A 17,037-nucleotide genomic window follows, 5' to 3' on the forward strand; every position below is an offset into this window, starting at 1 on the left:
TGCAGGTGGAAAACCCGACACCCAGTTTGTTATTGAGATGGGGCTTCCCTAGCTCTTTCCCTGGGCCACTGTTGTCCCCCAGCCCTCTGACCTTTTCTTCTGTGTGCCTTGGCAGAGTGTATAGTGGTCCCAGAGTGCATGACCACCATGAGAAACACAGTGTGGACTGCGCCCAGGCCCAGGGCAGGGTCTCTGCCCACCATAGTCCTTTTGCCCATTATTTGGGAATTTGTCCTCACCCAGGTGGCGAGGCTGGAGCGGAATTTCTACCTAACAAAACGGGAACTAGAAAGGATCCAGAATGAGCTGTCTGCAATCCAGAAAGAACTGGAAGCTCTGGGTGCCAAGTATGAGGCAGCCATCCTGGAGAAGCAGAAGCTACAGGAGGAGGCAGAGGTGATGGAGCGCCGGCTCATCGCTGCTGACAAGCTCATCTCTGGACTGGGATCGGAAAACATCAGGTCAGCCTGCGCCCAGGGCCGCCCCTGCGCAGCACCACGGGGAGCTTTCAAGCCTGCCCTCACTCGCGTCACCCTGTGAATTCTTCATTCCACGTTGTTCTTTTATCTGAAAGCCACGTGACAGGTTATGTGGCAATTGTATTTAGTTCTAACTGGTGTGGTCACTCATTAGGTCACCATTAACTGTCAAAGCAGGCAGTGGGGTTGTGGAGACGCAAAATGATCATGTCTGGGGAATGGGGACCTCTTGGTGGCCTGTATTTAGCCCCTAGTGGGGTATGTATGCACACATGCACATGTGCATGGGCCAGTACTGGGCTTAAACTCAGGGCCTTGCACTAGCACTTGCACTCTTGTTTGGATTTATTTTTTCCTGGCTAATAAGACTCTCTTGGATTTGTCTGCCTGGACTTGCTCTGAGCATGATCCTCAAATCTCAGCCTCCTAAGCTGCTAGGATTATACATGTAAGCTGCTGGCACCTGCTTCTTTTTATTTTTTATTTTTTTTGTGGGTTGTGGGGCTTGAACTCTGGGCCTGGGTGCTGTCCCTGTGCTCTTCAGCTCAAGGCGAGCACTCTACTGCTTGAGCCACAGCACCACTTCCGGTTTTCTAGTGGTTTATTGGAGATAAGAGTCTCATGGACTTTCCTGCCCAGGCTGGCTTTGAACCATGATCCTCAGATCTCAGCCTCCTGAGTAGCTAGGATTACAAGTGTGAGCCACTGGTGCCCAGTTTCTTTTTATTTTTTTTTTAAGTGTTCTTTAAAAAGAGTCTCAGCCCAAAGTGTCCTAGAACCTGGCTTCAAACTTATAATCCTCCTATTTCTCCCTCCTGAGGGCCAGCATTACAAGCGTGCTCCACCCTGCCTGGCTGCAGAAGGGATTCGTAGGGCCCTGTGGCTTTTCAGGTCCTCAGTCTTCAGTGCTTGGAGACAAGACTGTGAGTAGAGCCACAGCTCCACTTCTCATCTGGCACTAGTGTGGTACAGAGTACACTGCAAAGCTGGGTGTTGTGGTGCATACCTGTAATCCCACTACTGGGCGGAGGCTCCAGTATTGTAAGCTTGAGGCCAGCCTGAGCTACCTAGCAAGATACTGTTCCAAAAGACCAAGTGAGCAAACAAACAGAAACCACTGGAACGTGCCATGGACTAAATCTCCAATATTGCTAAAACCTAGGAGATGGTAGGTATTTTCCAGAAGAGGCAAACAAATAAAATAGCCATTTTAAAATGTTTTATGGCCGGGCGCCAGTGGCTCATGCCTGTAATCCTAGCTACTCAGGAGGCTGAGATCTGAGAATCGCGGTTCAAAGCCAGCCTGGGTAGGAAAGTCCATGAGACTCTTATCTCCAATAAAACCACTAGAAAACCGGAAGTGGTGCTGTGGCTCAAGCGGTAGAGCGCTCACCTTGAGCTGAAGAGCACAGGGACAGCGCCCAGGCCCAGAGTTCAAGCCCCACGACTGACTAAAATAAAATAAAATAAAATGTTTTATGTTATTACAAAGGTGATATACAGAGGGGTTGCAGTTACATGTCAGGTAAAAAGCACATTTCTTTTTGGACAATGACACCCCTCATTCTCTCCCCCCAAAAATCTGCTTTTGTTTCTCTTGTGTAGAACTCTTGTCAGCTGGGACCAGAGCTCTGAGCTCTGCTGGGCTTATTTATGTCTATTGCCTTTACAACTTGAGCAATATTTGGGCCAAATGAATCCTGTTAGGGAGTGTGCGCCTCCTGCTGGAGGCCGGCTGCAACCACCTTCACAATGCTGTGTTCTCAAGGTTGGGCTGGTGATGGAGCGTTCTTTCTAGAAGAAAGAACCTTAAAAATCCTCAAGCCAACAGACTCTGGTTAGCAAGGTGTTGAGCTGGTTTTTCTAGAATATTCCTCTAGTTGTTCTTAGTTGCTCTGTCTGGCTCTCGTGTATTTGCCTGCTGTGATGGGAATCTGTTTTTGTTTCAAGTCACTGCCCTTGTTCAGGACCCGCGCGAGGGTCCTCCCCCTCGTTCTCTCGGACACAAGGTCTGCGCGTACTTATGGGGTGCAGGTAGTGTCCCTGTGGTGGGAAGGAGTCGGCTAGCGCGGCCCCCCGTCCCGTGCAGGTGGCTCAAGGACCTGGACGAGCTGATGCACCGACGGGTGAAGCTGCTGGGCGACTGCCTGCTCTGCGCGGCCTTCCTGAGCTACGAGGGGGCCTTCACCTGGGAGTTCCGGAAGGAGATGGTGCATGAGGTCTGGCAGAACGACATCTTGGAGCGCGAGATCCCGCTGAGCCAGCCCTTCCGCCTGGAGAGCCTGCTCACCGACGACGTGGAGATCAGCAGGTGGGACGCGGCCGGAGCCCTCAGGCAGCGGCTGCGGGGTGCCGTCCCGGGGACCAGGCGAGGGCACAGACAGTCCATGCAGCCTGGAGCCTGGCCGTGGGCAGAATGTTCTGGAAGGCCGATGGGTCACTGTAGTTTCCGGGGCTGTCCCTCCAGGTGGGGGTCCCAGGGGCTGCCCCCCGACGAGCTGTCTGTGCAAAACGGCATCCTGACAACACGTGCCAGCCGCTTCCCGCTCTGCATCGACCCCCAGCAGCAGGCGCTCAACTGGATCAAGAGGAAGGAGGAGAAAAACAACCTGAGGGTACAGCCAGCACCCCGCATCCTGGGCGCGTCCCCAGGACCACGGCTCCAATGCCAGCTCTCACCACAGCCCATGACTGCCTGCCCTGAGCCCTGCACACCTCCTCCCTTCCCCGCCCCTCCTCTCCCTCCTCTGCCAGCCTCAGCTTTCCCAGGCACTAGAGTGGTATGAACCTGATCCCCTAGGTTGGAGCGTCTTGAGGAAGAAGATCGCGTTTTCCCATTTCCTCCCCTTCCCCCGGGTACAGGGAGGAGGAGGGGTGGGCAAGGAGAAGGAGGGGCGGGCGGGAGGGAAGTCAAGATCAGCAGCTTCATGGGGATAGATTTCACTCACCATCTTGTTCCCCTTCTAGCGCACATGAGACTGTTGTAACTGAGTTCCTCAGCTGTAGTACAGTCATAAGAATAAAGTCCAGACCGCTTCTCCTTCTCCATAAGGAAACGCTGTAGCGCTGCTGGTCACTGCCATTTCTGTGCGTTCCTTATCCATGGAGTCCTACCCCGGGCCTCTGTGTCTGGCTGCTGTGTATAGTGTCAAGTTTGCAACTTCATCCATACTCCAGCACACGTGGGCGCCACTCCTTTTGATGGCTGAATAATATTCCACTGTGGGGCTATGCCACGTTCCCCTCTCCCTGTCCGCTGCTGAGCTTCCTGACTGTGAACATCTGTGCTTTCTGGTCGCGCTCTGAGGCCTTGGAGGCTCACACCTGGGAGAGGGGCTCGGGGGCCTGATCACACTGACTCCTGAAGTCATTAATGGCGGATTCCTAGTGAATTCCTTGCTTCTGTCCGGACGCTCTTGGCACGCTTCCTGGTGCACAGCGGCTCCAGCGTCTGTCCCTGTCTTCCAGGTGGCTTCCTTTAATGACCCCGACTTCCTCAAGCAGTTGGAGATGTCCATCAAGTACGGCAGCCCGTTCCTGTTCCACGACGTGGACGAGTACATCGACCCGGTGATCGACAACGTCCTGGAGAAGAACGTGAAGGTGTCGCAGGGGCGGCAGTTCATCATCCTCGGGGACAAGGAGGTGGACTACGACTCCAACTTCCGCCTCTACCTCAACACCAAGCTGGCCAACCCCCGCTATTCCCCATCCGTGTTTGGCAAAGCGATGGTGATCAATTACACCGGTGAGGAGGGCCGGGGCCTGGGTGCAGACCAGATGGCTTTCCCAGAGACCACCACGTGTGATGGGCACCTGGATGGGGTCCTTCATCCCGTGACCCTGGCGCCCATCTCCCAGGCTGGTTCTCAGCGAAAAGGTTTGGGGCCTTTGCAGGGCTGTGAGTCCCTGGGCCTGGGCATGTGGCCATACCCCAGGCTCAGGAGCTCAGGTGCACAGGGCTTGAAAGCGGGGCTCTGCTGAGTCCTTCCTACAGTCAGGATAGGACTCGGCCCTGCCTCTGATCAGGAATTGAGTACTGTTTCTCAACTTACGTATTTATATGATTAGGGGTACTGCTTATGGTGCTACTGGGCTTTGAACTCATGGCCTCACACTTGCTTGGCAGGTGTTCTCCTACTTGAGCCACACTTCCAGCCCCTTTGGGCTCTAGTAATTTTTAGAGAGTCTGTTGTTTTTCACCTGGGGCTGGCCTTTGATGGCAACCCTTCTTCCTGTGCCTCCCTGTTGCCCGGCTTGTTGGTTAAGATGGGGTCTTGCTACCTTTTGTCTAGCCTGGCCTCCAGCCACCATCCTCTTACTCTGCCCTGATAGCTGGATTACAGGTGTCAGCCGCTGTGCCCAGCCTGGGGTTGTCAGACATCTGTTTAAATTAGAGTGTCCCCCCATATGAGTCCTGGCTGCTTTGTGCTGCGGGAGTCTCATGCAGTCCCTGCATGGGGTCTGGTGGGATGGGGGGGCTGCACCCCAGTCCCGTGGGGGTGGGCAGGCGTGGGCAGCTGGCAGCCCGGCAGCGAGGCGGCTTCTGGTGCCCGCAGTCACGTTGAAGGGCCTGGAGGACCAGCTGCTCAGCGTGCTGGTGGCCTTCGAGCGGCGGGAGCTGGAGGAGCAGCGGGAGCACCTCATCCAGGAGACGAGCGAGAACAAGAACCTGCTGAAGGACCTGGAGGACTCCCTGCTGCGGGAGCTGGCCACATCCACGGGGAACATGCTGGACAACGTGGAGCTGGTGCAGACGCTGGAGGAGACCAAGTCCAAGGCCATGGAGGTACGCGCCGCCAGGCGGGCAGAGGCCAGGCTCCACCGGGGCTTCCATGAGATTCTTGAAACTGAGATGGACAGAAAAACCCAGCCCTAGGTGGTATAAGTCAAAGGGAAGTTATCCTCTGACAACGCTGAAAAGCCAGGGGTGGCTTCAGCTGGGGCTGGATCCAGGGCTGTAGAAATACCACATCTGGATTTAGTTCCTCTCCGTTTCTGGGCTGGCCTTCTTCATTCTCTGCCAGTTTTGTCCTCAGAGGTCTAGCCGATGTATCCTCAAGTTCAAGGGGATAAGTGAGACTCTTTCTGGTTTCTGTCGTGAACGTTCTAGGCCCACCCTGACCTGGTCCCTGAGGCCTGGGGATGCCAGGCCTGGACAGCTGGGCCTGGGTCCCACGCGCCGGCCTTGCAGCCAGCGTGGAGGCAAGGGCCCAGGGGCTCACACACTCAGAACTTCGCCCATGCCCGCCCACCTCCTGAGAAGGTGGCACCGTTGGCCCCTGCAGCCCGGATGCTGTCCTCTGGGGGTCACGGCCTTGTCTTCGCTGCCCGTTCTCTGCCTGGCCCAGCCTTTCTGTTTCGTAGTCACTGGCCCCTCTTCTCAGGTGACAGAGAAGCTGAAGCTGGCGGAGAAGACAGCTATGGACATCGACCGGCTGCGGGATGGCTACCGGCCGGCTGCCCGGCGGGGCGCCATCCTGTTCTTTGTCCTGTCCGAGATGGCCCTGGTCAACTCCATGTACCAGTACTCCCTGACGGCCTTCCTGGATGTGTTCGCGCTGTCGCTGAAGAAGTCGCTGCCCGATTCCATCCTTGCAAAGCGCCTACGCAACATCATGGACACCCTGACGTTCAACATCTACAACTACGGGTGCACAGGTGCGTGGCGTCCGCTCCGCCGCCGCCGCTGCCAGGGCACCTCCAGTGGGTCCCGCCAGCTCGCCTGAGAACACACTCATTCAGAACACCAGTGTATCCTAGCAAAATGGATGCCTGGTGATAAATACAGAAGATCTAACACATGAATTGTAGAATCTTAAAACTGAAAACAAGCCCGGTGCTTGTGGCGCACGCCTGTAATCCTAGCTTCTGAGGAGGCTGAGATCTGAGGATCATGGTTCAAAACCAGCCCAGGCAGGAAAGTTTGTGGGACTTTTATTAACCTCCAAAAAGTCAGAAGTAGAGCTGTGTTTCAATTGGCAGAATGCCAGCCTTGTGCAAAAAAGCTAAGGGATGGCGCCCCGAGTTCAAGCTCCGGGACAGGCACAAAACAAAACACCAAACACTCCTGACTTCAGTAGAAGTGGGGAAATTTTTTTCTGTTAAAAAAAACTTTGCTGGGGAAGGTGAGAATCCCAGGGCGGTGGCGCCAGGCCCCACCCCCGCCGGCCAGTGAGCAGCCCTGGTGCTCCGGCCCCCCAGGTGGCGTGGGTCATTGCTGCACAGGGGGCTGCGCCTTTAGCCCGGGCCAGGCCTGTGGCCCGCCACCATCCTGCCCACCTGGGGCCCAGGCCAGCTCCTCCCGCCGTGCCACCACCCTGCTGCCAGCCACTGGGGGCGCAGCACCTGCTGCACCCAGCCTTCCGAGCTCGGAGCCTGTGCCTTCTGCATGTCGGGCGGATGAGGAGGGGTGAATGGAGTACGCCATTGGGGTTGTCACCCCCTGCTCCCCAAAGCTAAGCCCCCTGGTTTCCGAATGAGCACGTGTCCCCGCAGGGCTGTTCGAGAGGCACAAGCTGCTCTTCTCCTTCAACATGACCATCAAGATTGAGCAGGCCGAGGGCCGGGTCCCGCAAGACCAGCTCGACTTCTTCTTGAAAGGTTCTGCCACTTGCACCCCTCTTCAGCCACGGGGAGCACTCGTCCTCACCAGCACACCACCCACAACACGCTCCTTCCGGCTTGGCTTCTAATGCACGGGCTCCGCTGGGCCCCAGAGCGGCTCAGAGGCTGAAGCAGCGCCCAGCAGGCTGGTTGGGTCAGGGGACGGGGCCAGCCGCTCCTTCCTCCCAGACCCTCCTTTCCTCTGGTGCATGAGATGGCCAAGTGCCCAACTGCTTGTGTGGCATGCGCAGTACCCCGGCAACATGGGCAGTACTGGACAGCATGGGCATCACTGGGTGGCATGGGCAGTACTGGGAAGTGTGGACAGCACTGGACGGCATGGGCAGTACATGGTGTGTTCTCCTCGACGGTTAGGAAACATCTCCCTGGAGAAAAGCAAGAGGAAGAAGCCGTGCACTTGGCTGTCTGACCAGGGATGGGAAGACATCATTCTTTTATCAGAAATGTTTTCCGAAGAGTTTGGGCAGCTTCCTGACGATGTGGAGGACAAGCTGACGGTCTGGCAGGAGGTGAGCTCTTCTCTCTCCTCTTCCTTCCCGATGGCCAGTGAACTGTAGGTGTGTGACACCAGAGCATCGCTGAAACCTGCTCAGAGCCCTCTGGACAGCTCCCCTGGCCAAGCTGGCCGGCTGTACGAGAGAAACCAGTGTCTCTGTCCATCCACCATCCATCCGTCATTCATTTGTCTGTCATTCGTCAGCCATCCATCATCCATCTGACAGCTGCCCATCTATGCACCCACCCACCCATCCATTCACCATCCTTCTGTCCACTTATCTTTGCCTCATTCATCTATCATCCATCCACACATTTGTCTACCCACCAACCACCTTCCTTCCATCCATCCATCATTTGCCATCCACCATCCAGCCTCTCATTTATCATCCACTCATCCGTCCATCCATCCATCCATCCTTCCACCCAAGAAATAGCTCCTTGAGCATCTATCAAGTACCATGGACCTAAATGGACACTGGAGAGACCACAGTGAGTGGGCCTCAGTTTCTCCTGTTCTGCAGATCATCGTTTTTGCCATAGACAATGCCAGCGCTGCTGCTGTTAGGCAGCAGGGACCTGACTTCATCTGTTGTGCCCTCCCCCTCCGTGTGTGGGGAGGGCGGCACGTCCTTCCAAGGTGAGCACTGCCAGTGTCTTTCTTGTGCGCAGTGGTATGACCTGGACTCGCTAGAGCAGTTTCCCTTCCCCCTGGGCTACGATAAGAACATCACGCCTTTCCAGAAGCTGCTCATGCTGCGCTGTTTCCGCGTGGACCGTGTGTATCGGGCAGTGACGGACTACGTGACCATTGTCATGGGCGAGAAGTAAGTGTGTGCTGCCTCTGTCGCACCAGCCGGCTGGGCTGTGCCTGGGCGCAGTGCTCAGCACAAAACGGTGGGGGAATGCTTCCGTTACCTTCATTTTAATGGCATGTTTACTTAACTGAACACCTGATGCCCATGCCGACATGTAAACAAAGGATTCCTGTCCTCATTTGACGTAGTAGTATAAACAGCATCCACACACTAGTCAGGCCTTGTTGGATTCCTGGGGTGTACACCTGGGGTACACACCCGGGCAGCCATGCAGCCACATGGGATGATGTTGGAGCACCAAGCCAGCCAGAGGTTACAAACACAGCTGGGCACGGGGTGATGACACTGGAATGGGCAAACAAGAGAGTTGGGTCCTGGTCCACAGGGCAGCGGCGAGGCCCTGGGGAGCCTGTTCCTCTCCTCCACACACTCTAGAAAGCCACGTGCTTGTGTGGAGCCATGGCCGCGGTGTGGACGGCTGTCATGAGACGCCAGAGGCTAGGCAGCCATGGGCAGCGCGGCGGCCCCTCTGGAGATGGGCAGGCGGGGAACCTTCTGCGCAGCCCCTCTGGTTCACCCACCTGGAAAGCAGTCGTCCCCCGTGCGGCCAACTTGCTGGAGTTAGGCAGGGCCTTGGTACTTTTCCACCTGTGTGGAGCGGGTTCTCAACCAGGAACACAGTACTATGGGAAAGAGGCAGGCGGAAGGTTCTGGATGCGGTGGAGGAGAGGACGCTGACCAGATGGGTGACTCCTGGGCTGCGCGGCCCTCCAGGGAACGTTTTCAAAGCTTCTTCCCTCTGCCAGGTACGTGCAGCCCCCGATGATCAGCTTTGAAACCATCTTTGAGCAGAGCACCCCCAACTCACCCATTGTGTTTATCCTGAGCCCCGGCTCGGACCCCGCCAGCGATCTGATGAAGTTGGCCGAACGGACAGGCTTCGGGGGGAACCACCTCAAGTTCCTCGCCATGGGCCAGGGGCAGGAAAGGGTAGGCCTGGCACCAGGGACACAGTGCCCTTCCTCCCTGGGTGGAAGCGGATCGTGCCCTTCCCGCCTGTGCCTGTGGGCTTGCGGGCCACACAGTGGCGAGCGGGCGTCAAAAGGTGACAGTGTGGCCACCGTGCTCTCAGCCCTGCTGCCTCAGCCCATGCAGCTCAGTGTCCTCAGCGCCCCTCCCCCCACGTAGGCCAGAAAGGGGGCGGGGAGCCCAGCCAGGGTCCTACAGACAGGGCAGACGGGCAGGTGCAGCCGCAGCCTGCTTGCGCAATGTCCTGACATCCAGGCCCATGGCAGGCTGACCACCAGTCCTGGCTTTGCTGTGTGGTGTCTGTGTGGCTCTGGGTGGACACCGCTGCTGGTGCCCACAGCGAGACTAGGACGGGAATGGTGGAGCCGGATAGGAGAAGCTTCTCCTACCACAGAGCCACAGGATGCACATGTTCTGAGTCTCCTCAAAGCCCAGGTCTCGCTGGGGGGTAGAACTTGTTTTTGCGCCCCGCCTTGCTCTTCTCTGGATTTGCCAGGCTGGTGCTGCTTCCCCTCAGCCCTGCCTGGTGACTGTGGAGCCGGTCAGGCTCTCTGGGCGAGATAGGCCCCAGGGCTCCTATTGGAGCTGCTACTGGCTTCTCCTGGCATGGCTGTGCCCCCTCGTAGGGCGAGCCCAGGACCGGCCCCACTCAGCAACGCCCTCTTCCCTGCCCGGCAGGTGGCACTGCAGCTGCTGGAGACGGCGGTGGCTCGCGGGCAGTGGCTCATGCTGCAGAACTGCCACCTCCTGGTCAAGTGGCTGAAGGATCTGGAGAAGTCCCTGGAGAAGATCACCAAGCCGCACCCCAGCTTCCGCCTGTGGCTCACCACAGACCCCACCAAGGGCTTTCCCATTGGGATCCTGCAGAAGTCCCTCAAGGTCAGGACCCGGCTCCTCTCCCCGGCCCGGCTCTCACTTCTTTGCCTGGCTCTTGACAAGAAGCTGGCAGTCCAAGGAGTTGGAGGAGCCAGAAAGTCTACCTTTTCTTTTTTTCTCCCCCCTCTTCTCCATAGGTCATGGGCTTAAACTCAGGGCCTGGGCGCTGTCCCTGAACTCTTTTGCTCAAGGCTAGTGCTTTTCCACTTTGAGCCACAGCACAGCTTCCAGTTTTTTGGGGATTAGTTGGAGATAAGTCTTTTGTGGACTTTCCTGCCTGGGTGGCTTTGAGCTGTGATCCTCAGATCTCAGCCTCCTGAGTAGCTAGGATGACAGGCGTGTGCCACCAGGGCCCAGCTTTACTTTTTATTTGCAGTTAAGTACAAGGTTGAACTCAGGGTCATATGCTTGCTAGGCAGGTGCTCTACCCCTTGAGCCATGCCTTCAGCCGCAGTTTGCTTCTTTTTCAGATAAGGTCCTGTGCTTCTGCCTGGGCTAGCCTTAGACTGCCATCCTCTTACCCCAGCCTCCTATGTAGCTGGGATCACGGCACGTGCTACCACACGGGGCGGGAAGCGAGCCTCTGGCACAGCCCTTGCCGTGCTCCTGGTCTGTGACTCCTGTCGGGCCGTTTCCTGTCATGCACAGGTGGTCACAGAGCCACCCAATGGGCTCAAGCTGAACATGCGGGCCACATACTTCAAGATCTCCCACGAGGCGCTGGAGCAGTGCCCGCACACGGCCTTCAAGCCCCTGGTCTACGTGCTGGCCTTCTTCCACGCTGTGGTGCAGGAGAGAAGGAAGTTCGGGAAGATTGGCTGGAACGTCAGCTACGACTTCAATGAGTCTGACTTCCAGGTGAGGCCTTGTCCCCCCCCGCCACACGCACCCTGGGCGCTGACCCAGCAGCCCCAAGCCCCCGCCTGCTTTCTAGAAAAGCCTGGCTGTGCACTCCCCCGCCCCCGCCGTTGGTTTACTCTGACCACACTGCTCTCTCCCTGAGGTGTGCATGGAAATTCTGAACACGTACCTGACGAAGGCCTTCCAGCAGCGCGACCCCCGCATCCCATGGGGCAGCCTCAAGTACCTTATCGGGGAGGTAGGCCGGGTCCCCTGAGCCCCGGGAACCCCCTCTTGCTCGAGCGCCCCTCAGGCTCAGCACCAGCTTTTCTTGGTCCCCAGTGAGCTCTTCACAGTGGTGCCCCACCCTGCCAGGAGTCCCTGGGCCGTGTCCTCTTGTCACCCGCACCCAGGCCCTGGGACAGCAACTTCCAGCACCGTGGCCATGCGGGGCCGGGAGCTTCTGCACTTTCCTGGGGCCACCTCCGGCTTTGGGCCCCATTCTGGGCAGGATCTGGTAGAGCAGGCCTGGGGTGCACAGGACCCCAAAGGTCATTCCAGTGGCATGTGACAGGCGCCCCCCCCACCGCAGGTCATGTACGGGGGCCGCGCCATTGACAGCTTCGACCGCCGCATCCTGACCACCTACATGGATGAGTACCTGGGGGACTTCATTTTTGATACTTTCCAGCCATTCCACTTCTTCCGGAACAAGGAAGTGGACTACAAAATCCCTGTGGGAGATGTGAAGGACAAGTTTGTCGGTGAGGGCTCCAAAAGAAAGGCGGGCTTGTTTACCTGTGAGGAAGCGATGCCTCTCACCGCTCGGGCCGGCTGCGGTCTGGGCATGGGTGCCTCGCTCCCGCGGGGGCGGCTGGGCCCTTGGCGGCCAGGTGTGCAGCGTTGTTCTGTGAGGGCCGCAGCGGGTTCTGCGCAGCTTGGCAGCTCTGGTCTCCTGTCCTTGATGGTTGCCAAATTCCACTGCAAGGCCAGAGTGGCCCCCGGAAGCTCGCTGAGCCATTTTCATCAAACATGAATACAGGTGCGCTGGGCATGGTATAAAAATATATCAGACCGGGCACTGGTGACTCATGCCTGTGAAACCAGCTACTCAGGAGACAGATCTACGGATTATGATTCCAAGCCAGCTTGGGCAGAAAGTCCCTGAGACTCTTATTTCCAATTAACCAGCACAAACTGGAAGTGGAGCTGTGGCTCAAGTGGTAGAGCACAAGCCTTGAACAAAAAAGCTCAGGGACAGCGCCCAGGCCCTGAGTTCAAGCCCCAGGACTGGCATACACACACACACACAGTGTCAGCCACTTGTCAGTGGACATTGTTTCCATAGCGGTGGGTGTCAGGAATCAAGGGTGGTTTGAACGAGCCTGTTTGTTCTCTGTGATTCTAGAAGCGATTGAGGCCCTCCCACTTGCTAACACGCCCGAGGTGTTCGGTCTGCATCCCAACGCGGAGATCGGCTACTACACGCAAGCAGCTCGAGACATGTGGTCTCACCTGCTGGAGCTGCAGCCGCAGACAGGTGGCTGGCGCCCCAGGGAGGGCGCAGGTGCTGCTGCTTGGTGCTGAGCGCGTTCCTGTCTTGTGCTGCCTTCCCTCAGGCCGGCGGCCTTGGGAGCTCTGTCCGCCGCACTGGCTCTCACAGTGTCTCCCTTGCAGGCGAGTCCAGCTCTGGCATCAGCCGCGATGACTACATTGCCCAGGTGGCCAAGGACATCGAGAACAAGATGCCCAAGGTGTTTGATGTGGACCAGGTCCGGAAGCACTTGGGCCTGGGCATCTCGCCCACCTCGGTGGTGCTCCTGCAGGAGCTGGGGCGCTTCAACAAGCTGGTGGTGCGCATGAGCAAGTCCTTGGCCGAGCTCCAGCGGGTAAGCGCCGGCCCCGCGCGGCATGTGCTGCTGTCCTGGCGCAGCCCCTGGGGTCTGCGGTTCACCTCGATCACACCACTCCGTCCATAGGCCCTGGCCGGGGAGGTTGGAATGAGCAACGAGTTAGATGACGTAGCCAGGGCTCTCTTCCTGGGAAGCATCCCCAACATCTGGAGAAAACTTGCTCCTGACACCCTGAAGACCCTGGGAAACTGGATCGTCTACTTCCTGAGGCGCTTCCACCAGTACACGACATGGGTGAGTGCTGCAGCCTGCCGTCCACAGGCTCAAGTCCCCCCGGATGCCCTCCAACCAAGCCTCACCCCTGTACCCTGCTCCCCAGTAGGGCCTTTGGTGGGGGTCTCGGGTGTTTTAGAATTGTCTTCGGGTTCCATGAGTCCATCTATCTTTTTCCCTTTTCATCTTTGACTTTGAAGCATGTGTGTTCCGCCTTAAAAACACCCTGTTGGGGCTGGGAAGGTGGCTCAGTGGTAGAGTGCTTGCCTTGCATGCTTGAGGCCCTGGGTTCCATTCCTCAGCACCACATAAGCAGAAAAGGCCAGAAGTGGTGCTGTAGCTCAAGTGGTAGAGCGCTAGCCTTGAGCTGAAGAGCTGAGGGACAGCGCCCAGGCCCAGAGTTCAGGCCCCACGACTGACAAAAAAAATAAAATAAAAAGAAGCAGGTGCCAGCAGCTCACATCTATAATCCTAGGAGCTTAGGAGGCTGAGATCTGAGGATCATGCTCAGAGCAAATCCAGGCAAACAAAACAAAACAAAACAAAAAACCCACCCCTTTGCCCCTCCTGTTCCTGGTGGATGGTTTCTCTGAGTATTTTTGGTTAACAGCGTTTCAGTACCATCTTCTGCTAGTATATTTCATGGGTAAATTTTGTGGAAGAGTTGGATCAAAGAGTAAGTCCACTTTAAATTTTGAGGGTCTCCTCAGAGGATTTCTAGAAAAGCCCAAAGTATTTGGATGGGCCATTTGTTCTGCTTAATGATGAATAAAATGTTTAGGTTTGGCATTTATGTATTTCTGAAAATATTTGAGATGCTTTTAGACATTGTGTGTTTTCTGTATCTTTTTGTGTCTTGATTCGTTTAATAGAGGCCTCCATCTTTCTCATTGATATTGAGTTGTTGTTTGCATGTGGGAGAAATGATCTTTTCATCTACCAGGGCTGTGCACCCCTCTGCCATTGATCCTGGACCCTCCAACTTTGTGTACAGTGTCTTCTCCATAGAAAAAAGATTTAAGTTTTAGGCAGTCAGATGAACCTGTTGATGGCGTCTGGGCTTTGTGTTCGCTGAGGATTTTGAAAGCTGCCATTGGAGTTGGATTTGATCCTCCCGTGCTTTTCCTTCTGTAACAAAACCTTTGATCCCCTTGGGACTCGAAGTCAGCTTGTCCCCCATGGCTGCCCACTGTGCCAACTCCCGTGTTTGCCACCAAAATGGAATGTCTTTTTTTAAAAAAATGTTTAAATGGTTATTATAAAGGTGATGTACAAGCCAGGCACTGGTGGCTCACGCCTGTCATCCTTGCTACTCAGGAGGCTGAGATCTGAGGATCAAGGTTCAAAACCAGCCTAGGCAGGAAAGTCTGTGAGACTCTTATCTCCAATGAACCACCAGAAAACTGGGCGTAGAGCTGTGGCTCCAGGTGGTAGAACACTAGCCTTCAGTGAAAAAGCTCAGGGACAGCGCCTGGGCGCTGAGTTCAAGCCCCAGGTCTGACAAACGAATACAGTGCACAGAGGGATTAGCATGTCATAAGTCAAGTCAAGAGTACATTTCTTTTTGGACAATGTCAGCCTTTCCCTCGCTCACTCTTTTCCCCTCCCACCCACAAGTTGTGTAGTTCATTTTCAACATAGTGACCAGTGGGTGCCACTGCCGTATTTGTTCACCCTTTATCCCTCCATTGCTGCGCCCCCTCCCTTAAACACTCTTGGAACATTGTCTTTTGTCCTGAGCTGAGGTCCTGGGGCCCTGGGGCTCGGAGGCCCCGGTTCTCCCCATGCTCCGCCTTCTCTCCAGGTCACAGAGAACGAGCCAAGCGTCATGTGGCTCTCTGGGCTGCACATTCCCGAGTCCTATCTCACAGCCCTGGTGCAGGCCACCTGCCGGAGGAACGGCTGGCCGCTAGACCGGTCCACCCTGTTTACGCAGGTGACCAAGTTCCAAGATGCAGATGAAGTCAATGAGCGGGCAGGCCAAGGTACAGTGCGCTCGGTGCGGGCCAAGCCTGGCAGCCCCTCACTTGGTCACCACCATCCTGAGAGCCTGGAGATAGTTTCCTCTGGAGACTATCTGGAGTGGCTGGCTCCTGTCTCTGGAGAGCCTGCCCGTCGGTGGCAAGCAGGCTCTCTCTCCGGTGGGGACTAGTTACCCCGCACAGAGCTAGCTCACCCTCCACCCTCCACCCTGACAGCCAGACCGCATGTGGACAGGCTTGGTGGGGCCACTGGAGGATGCGAGGTGTCAGGTCCCTGTGTGTGCACGGTAGTTCTTTCTGAGCGGTTCCTGGGCCATACTGCCCAGGTCAGGGCCCATTTAAGTACTCTTGGGCCAGTTTAAGGAGAGAGGGTTGATGGGTGCAGCTCACAGAGCCAGCTGCAGATGAGGTCTCACTGACAAGTCCCCGACTGTCATTCCCAGGGGGGCAAATCACTGTCTCCCCACCTGTCTCTTCACGGCCTGCAGAGCCACCTCCGGAGGCTGCTGGGTGCCAGCTCTGACCATCTCTGATCCCACTAGATTCCTGAGTCAGGTGCCCGCTACGCCCGGCCCCTGCATCTGCAGCATGTCCTGTCTGCCTGGGGAGCCGGGCAGGGTAGAAAGGAGGACAAGGCCTGTTGTGTCCTGTGAAGGCCCAGTCAGTGGCTTGCTGCGGTCCTGTGCATCCGCACGGTGGCAGACAGCCGTGGCCCTGGTGTATGTGGCCCTTCTGCTGTCCCCAGGGTGCTTTGTCTCAGGACTGTACCTGGAAGGCGCTGACTGGGACTTAGAGAAAGGCTGTCTCATCAAGAGCAAGCCCAAGGTGCTGGTGGTGGACCTGCCCATTCTGAAGATCATCCCCATCGAGGCCCACCGCCTGAAGCTGCAGGTGAGGCCCGCCGCACAGGAGCGCTTTCTGTGCTCGTGCCTTTTTACGCGGGGGCTGGGGAAGCTCTGAGGGCTTTCTGGGTAAACGCCTGGAGACACTGGTGTGTGGACACCTGTTGCGTCAGGTTCAAGTTCAGATCGTGTGTCACTGCTTGAATTACAAAGTGCACCTGGGGGCAGCGGGCATCCTGTCCCCGGTCCTGGCATCTCTGCAGAGCGCAGTCCTCAGGCTGGCCGAAGGCCGCGCACGCCCAGATGCGGGCTGGACACCTTACCGGCCTTTCCCTTGCAGAACACCTTTCGGACGCCTGTCTACACCACCTCCATGAGGAGGAACGCCATGGGGGTCGGCCTGGTTTTTGAAGCCGATCTCTTTACCACGAGGCACATTTCTCACTGGGTACTACAGGGCGTGTGCCTCACCCTGAATTCTGACTAACCCAGGGCGAAGCGTGCTGCAGGGACTCTGCGCTCCTTGAAGAACAGTCTAGAGGTGTGGGGGGGGGGGGGAAGGGGGGGCTGGCCCAGCTTCCTTTTGTTTGAAATGAGTCACCAAAATCTCTATTAAAGTAGCCCGTGCGGTTTTGCTGTCTCAAGGCTTCTGTGTTCATAAGCTACAGAGAATTCTATGATGTGCCACGTCCTTAGCCCCACAGATTGCCCAGGGTACCCGGCGCCAGGAAGCGCTCGGGTGACTGTGGGGTCCGGGCGGCAGCGGCAGCGGCTGCTGCTGGCCAGAGCCCGGTGCTCTAAAGCCAAGGCGGCGGGAGGGCGAGGGGCAGGGCCTCTTCCTAGCTGGTGGCCACCTGCAGCTGATGCTCAGCGGGAAGCTGGGGCCTTGGCTGCGGCCCAGGTGGGGTCAGCACCTGGGCTCC

The 17,037-nt window shown here is 56.9% G+C and overlaps 1 protein-coding gene across 3 annotated transcripts in view; it reads left to right on the forward strand.

Moving 5' to 3' along the window:
- Positions 1–16,652, forward strand: part of Dnah10 (dynein axonemal heavy chain 10) — a 76,108-nt gene extending 59,456 nt beyond the window's left edge. For all 3 annotated transcript variants that reach the window (XM_070024864.1, XM_070024866.1, XM_070024865.1), the window contains 20 exons: positions 244–461; positions 2,569–2,790; positions 2,947–3,094; positions 3,948–4,227; positions 5,039–5,268; positions 5,867–6,140; positions 6,978–7,082; positions 7,461–7,615; positions 8,274–8,428; positions 9,226–9,409; positions 10,127–10,327; positions 10,973–11,182; positions 11,328–11,423; positions 11,757–11,928; positions 12,573–12,704; positions 12,842–13,053; positions 13,144–13,311; positions 15,095–15,275; positions 16,018–16,163; positions 16,455–16,652. In XM_070024864.1, the coding sequence (XP_069880965.1) occupies positions 244–461; positions 2,569–2,790; positions 2,947–3,094; positions 3,948–4,227; positions 5,039–5,268; positions 5,867–6,140; positions 6,978–7,082; positions 7,461–7,615; positions 8,274–8,428; positions 9,226–9,409; positions 10,127–10,327; positions 10,973–11,182; positions 11,328–11,423; positions 11,757–11,928; positions 12,573–12,704; positions 12,842–13,053; positions 13,144–13,311; positions 15,095–15,275; positions 16,018–16,163; positions 16,455–16,601 (3,636 nt within the window). In that variant the 3' untranslated portion in view covers positions 16,602–16,652. The remainder of the gene's footprint in view (positions 1–243; positions 462–2,568; positions 2,791–2,946; positions 3,095–3,947; positions 4,228–5,038; positions 5,269–5,866; positions 6,141–6,977; positions 7,083–7,460; positions 7,616–8,273; positions 8,429–9,225; positions 9,410–10,126; positions 10,328–10,972; positions 11,183–11,327; positions 11,424–11,756; positions 11,929–12,572; positions 12,705–12,841; positions 13,054–13,143; positions 13,312–15,094; positions 15,276–16,017; positions 16,164–16,454) is intronic.
- The last annotated feature ends 385 nt before the right edge of the window (positions 16,653–17,037 follow it).

Source organism: Dipodomys merriami, unplaced genomic scaffold (assembly GCF_024711535.1).
Source record: "Dipodomys merriami isolate MVZ:Mamm:240054 unplaced genomic scaffold, mDipMer1.0.p SCAF_163, whole genome shotgun sequence".
NCBI lineage: Eukaryota > Metazoa > Chordata > Mammalia > Rodentia > Heteromyidae > Dipodomys > Dipodomys merriami.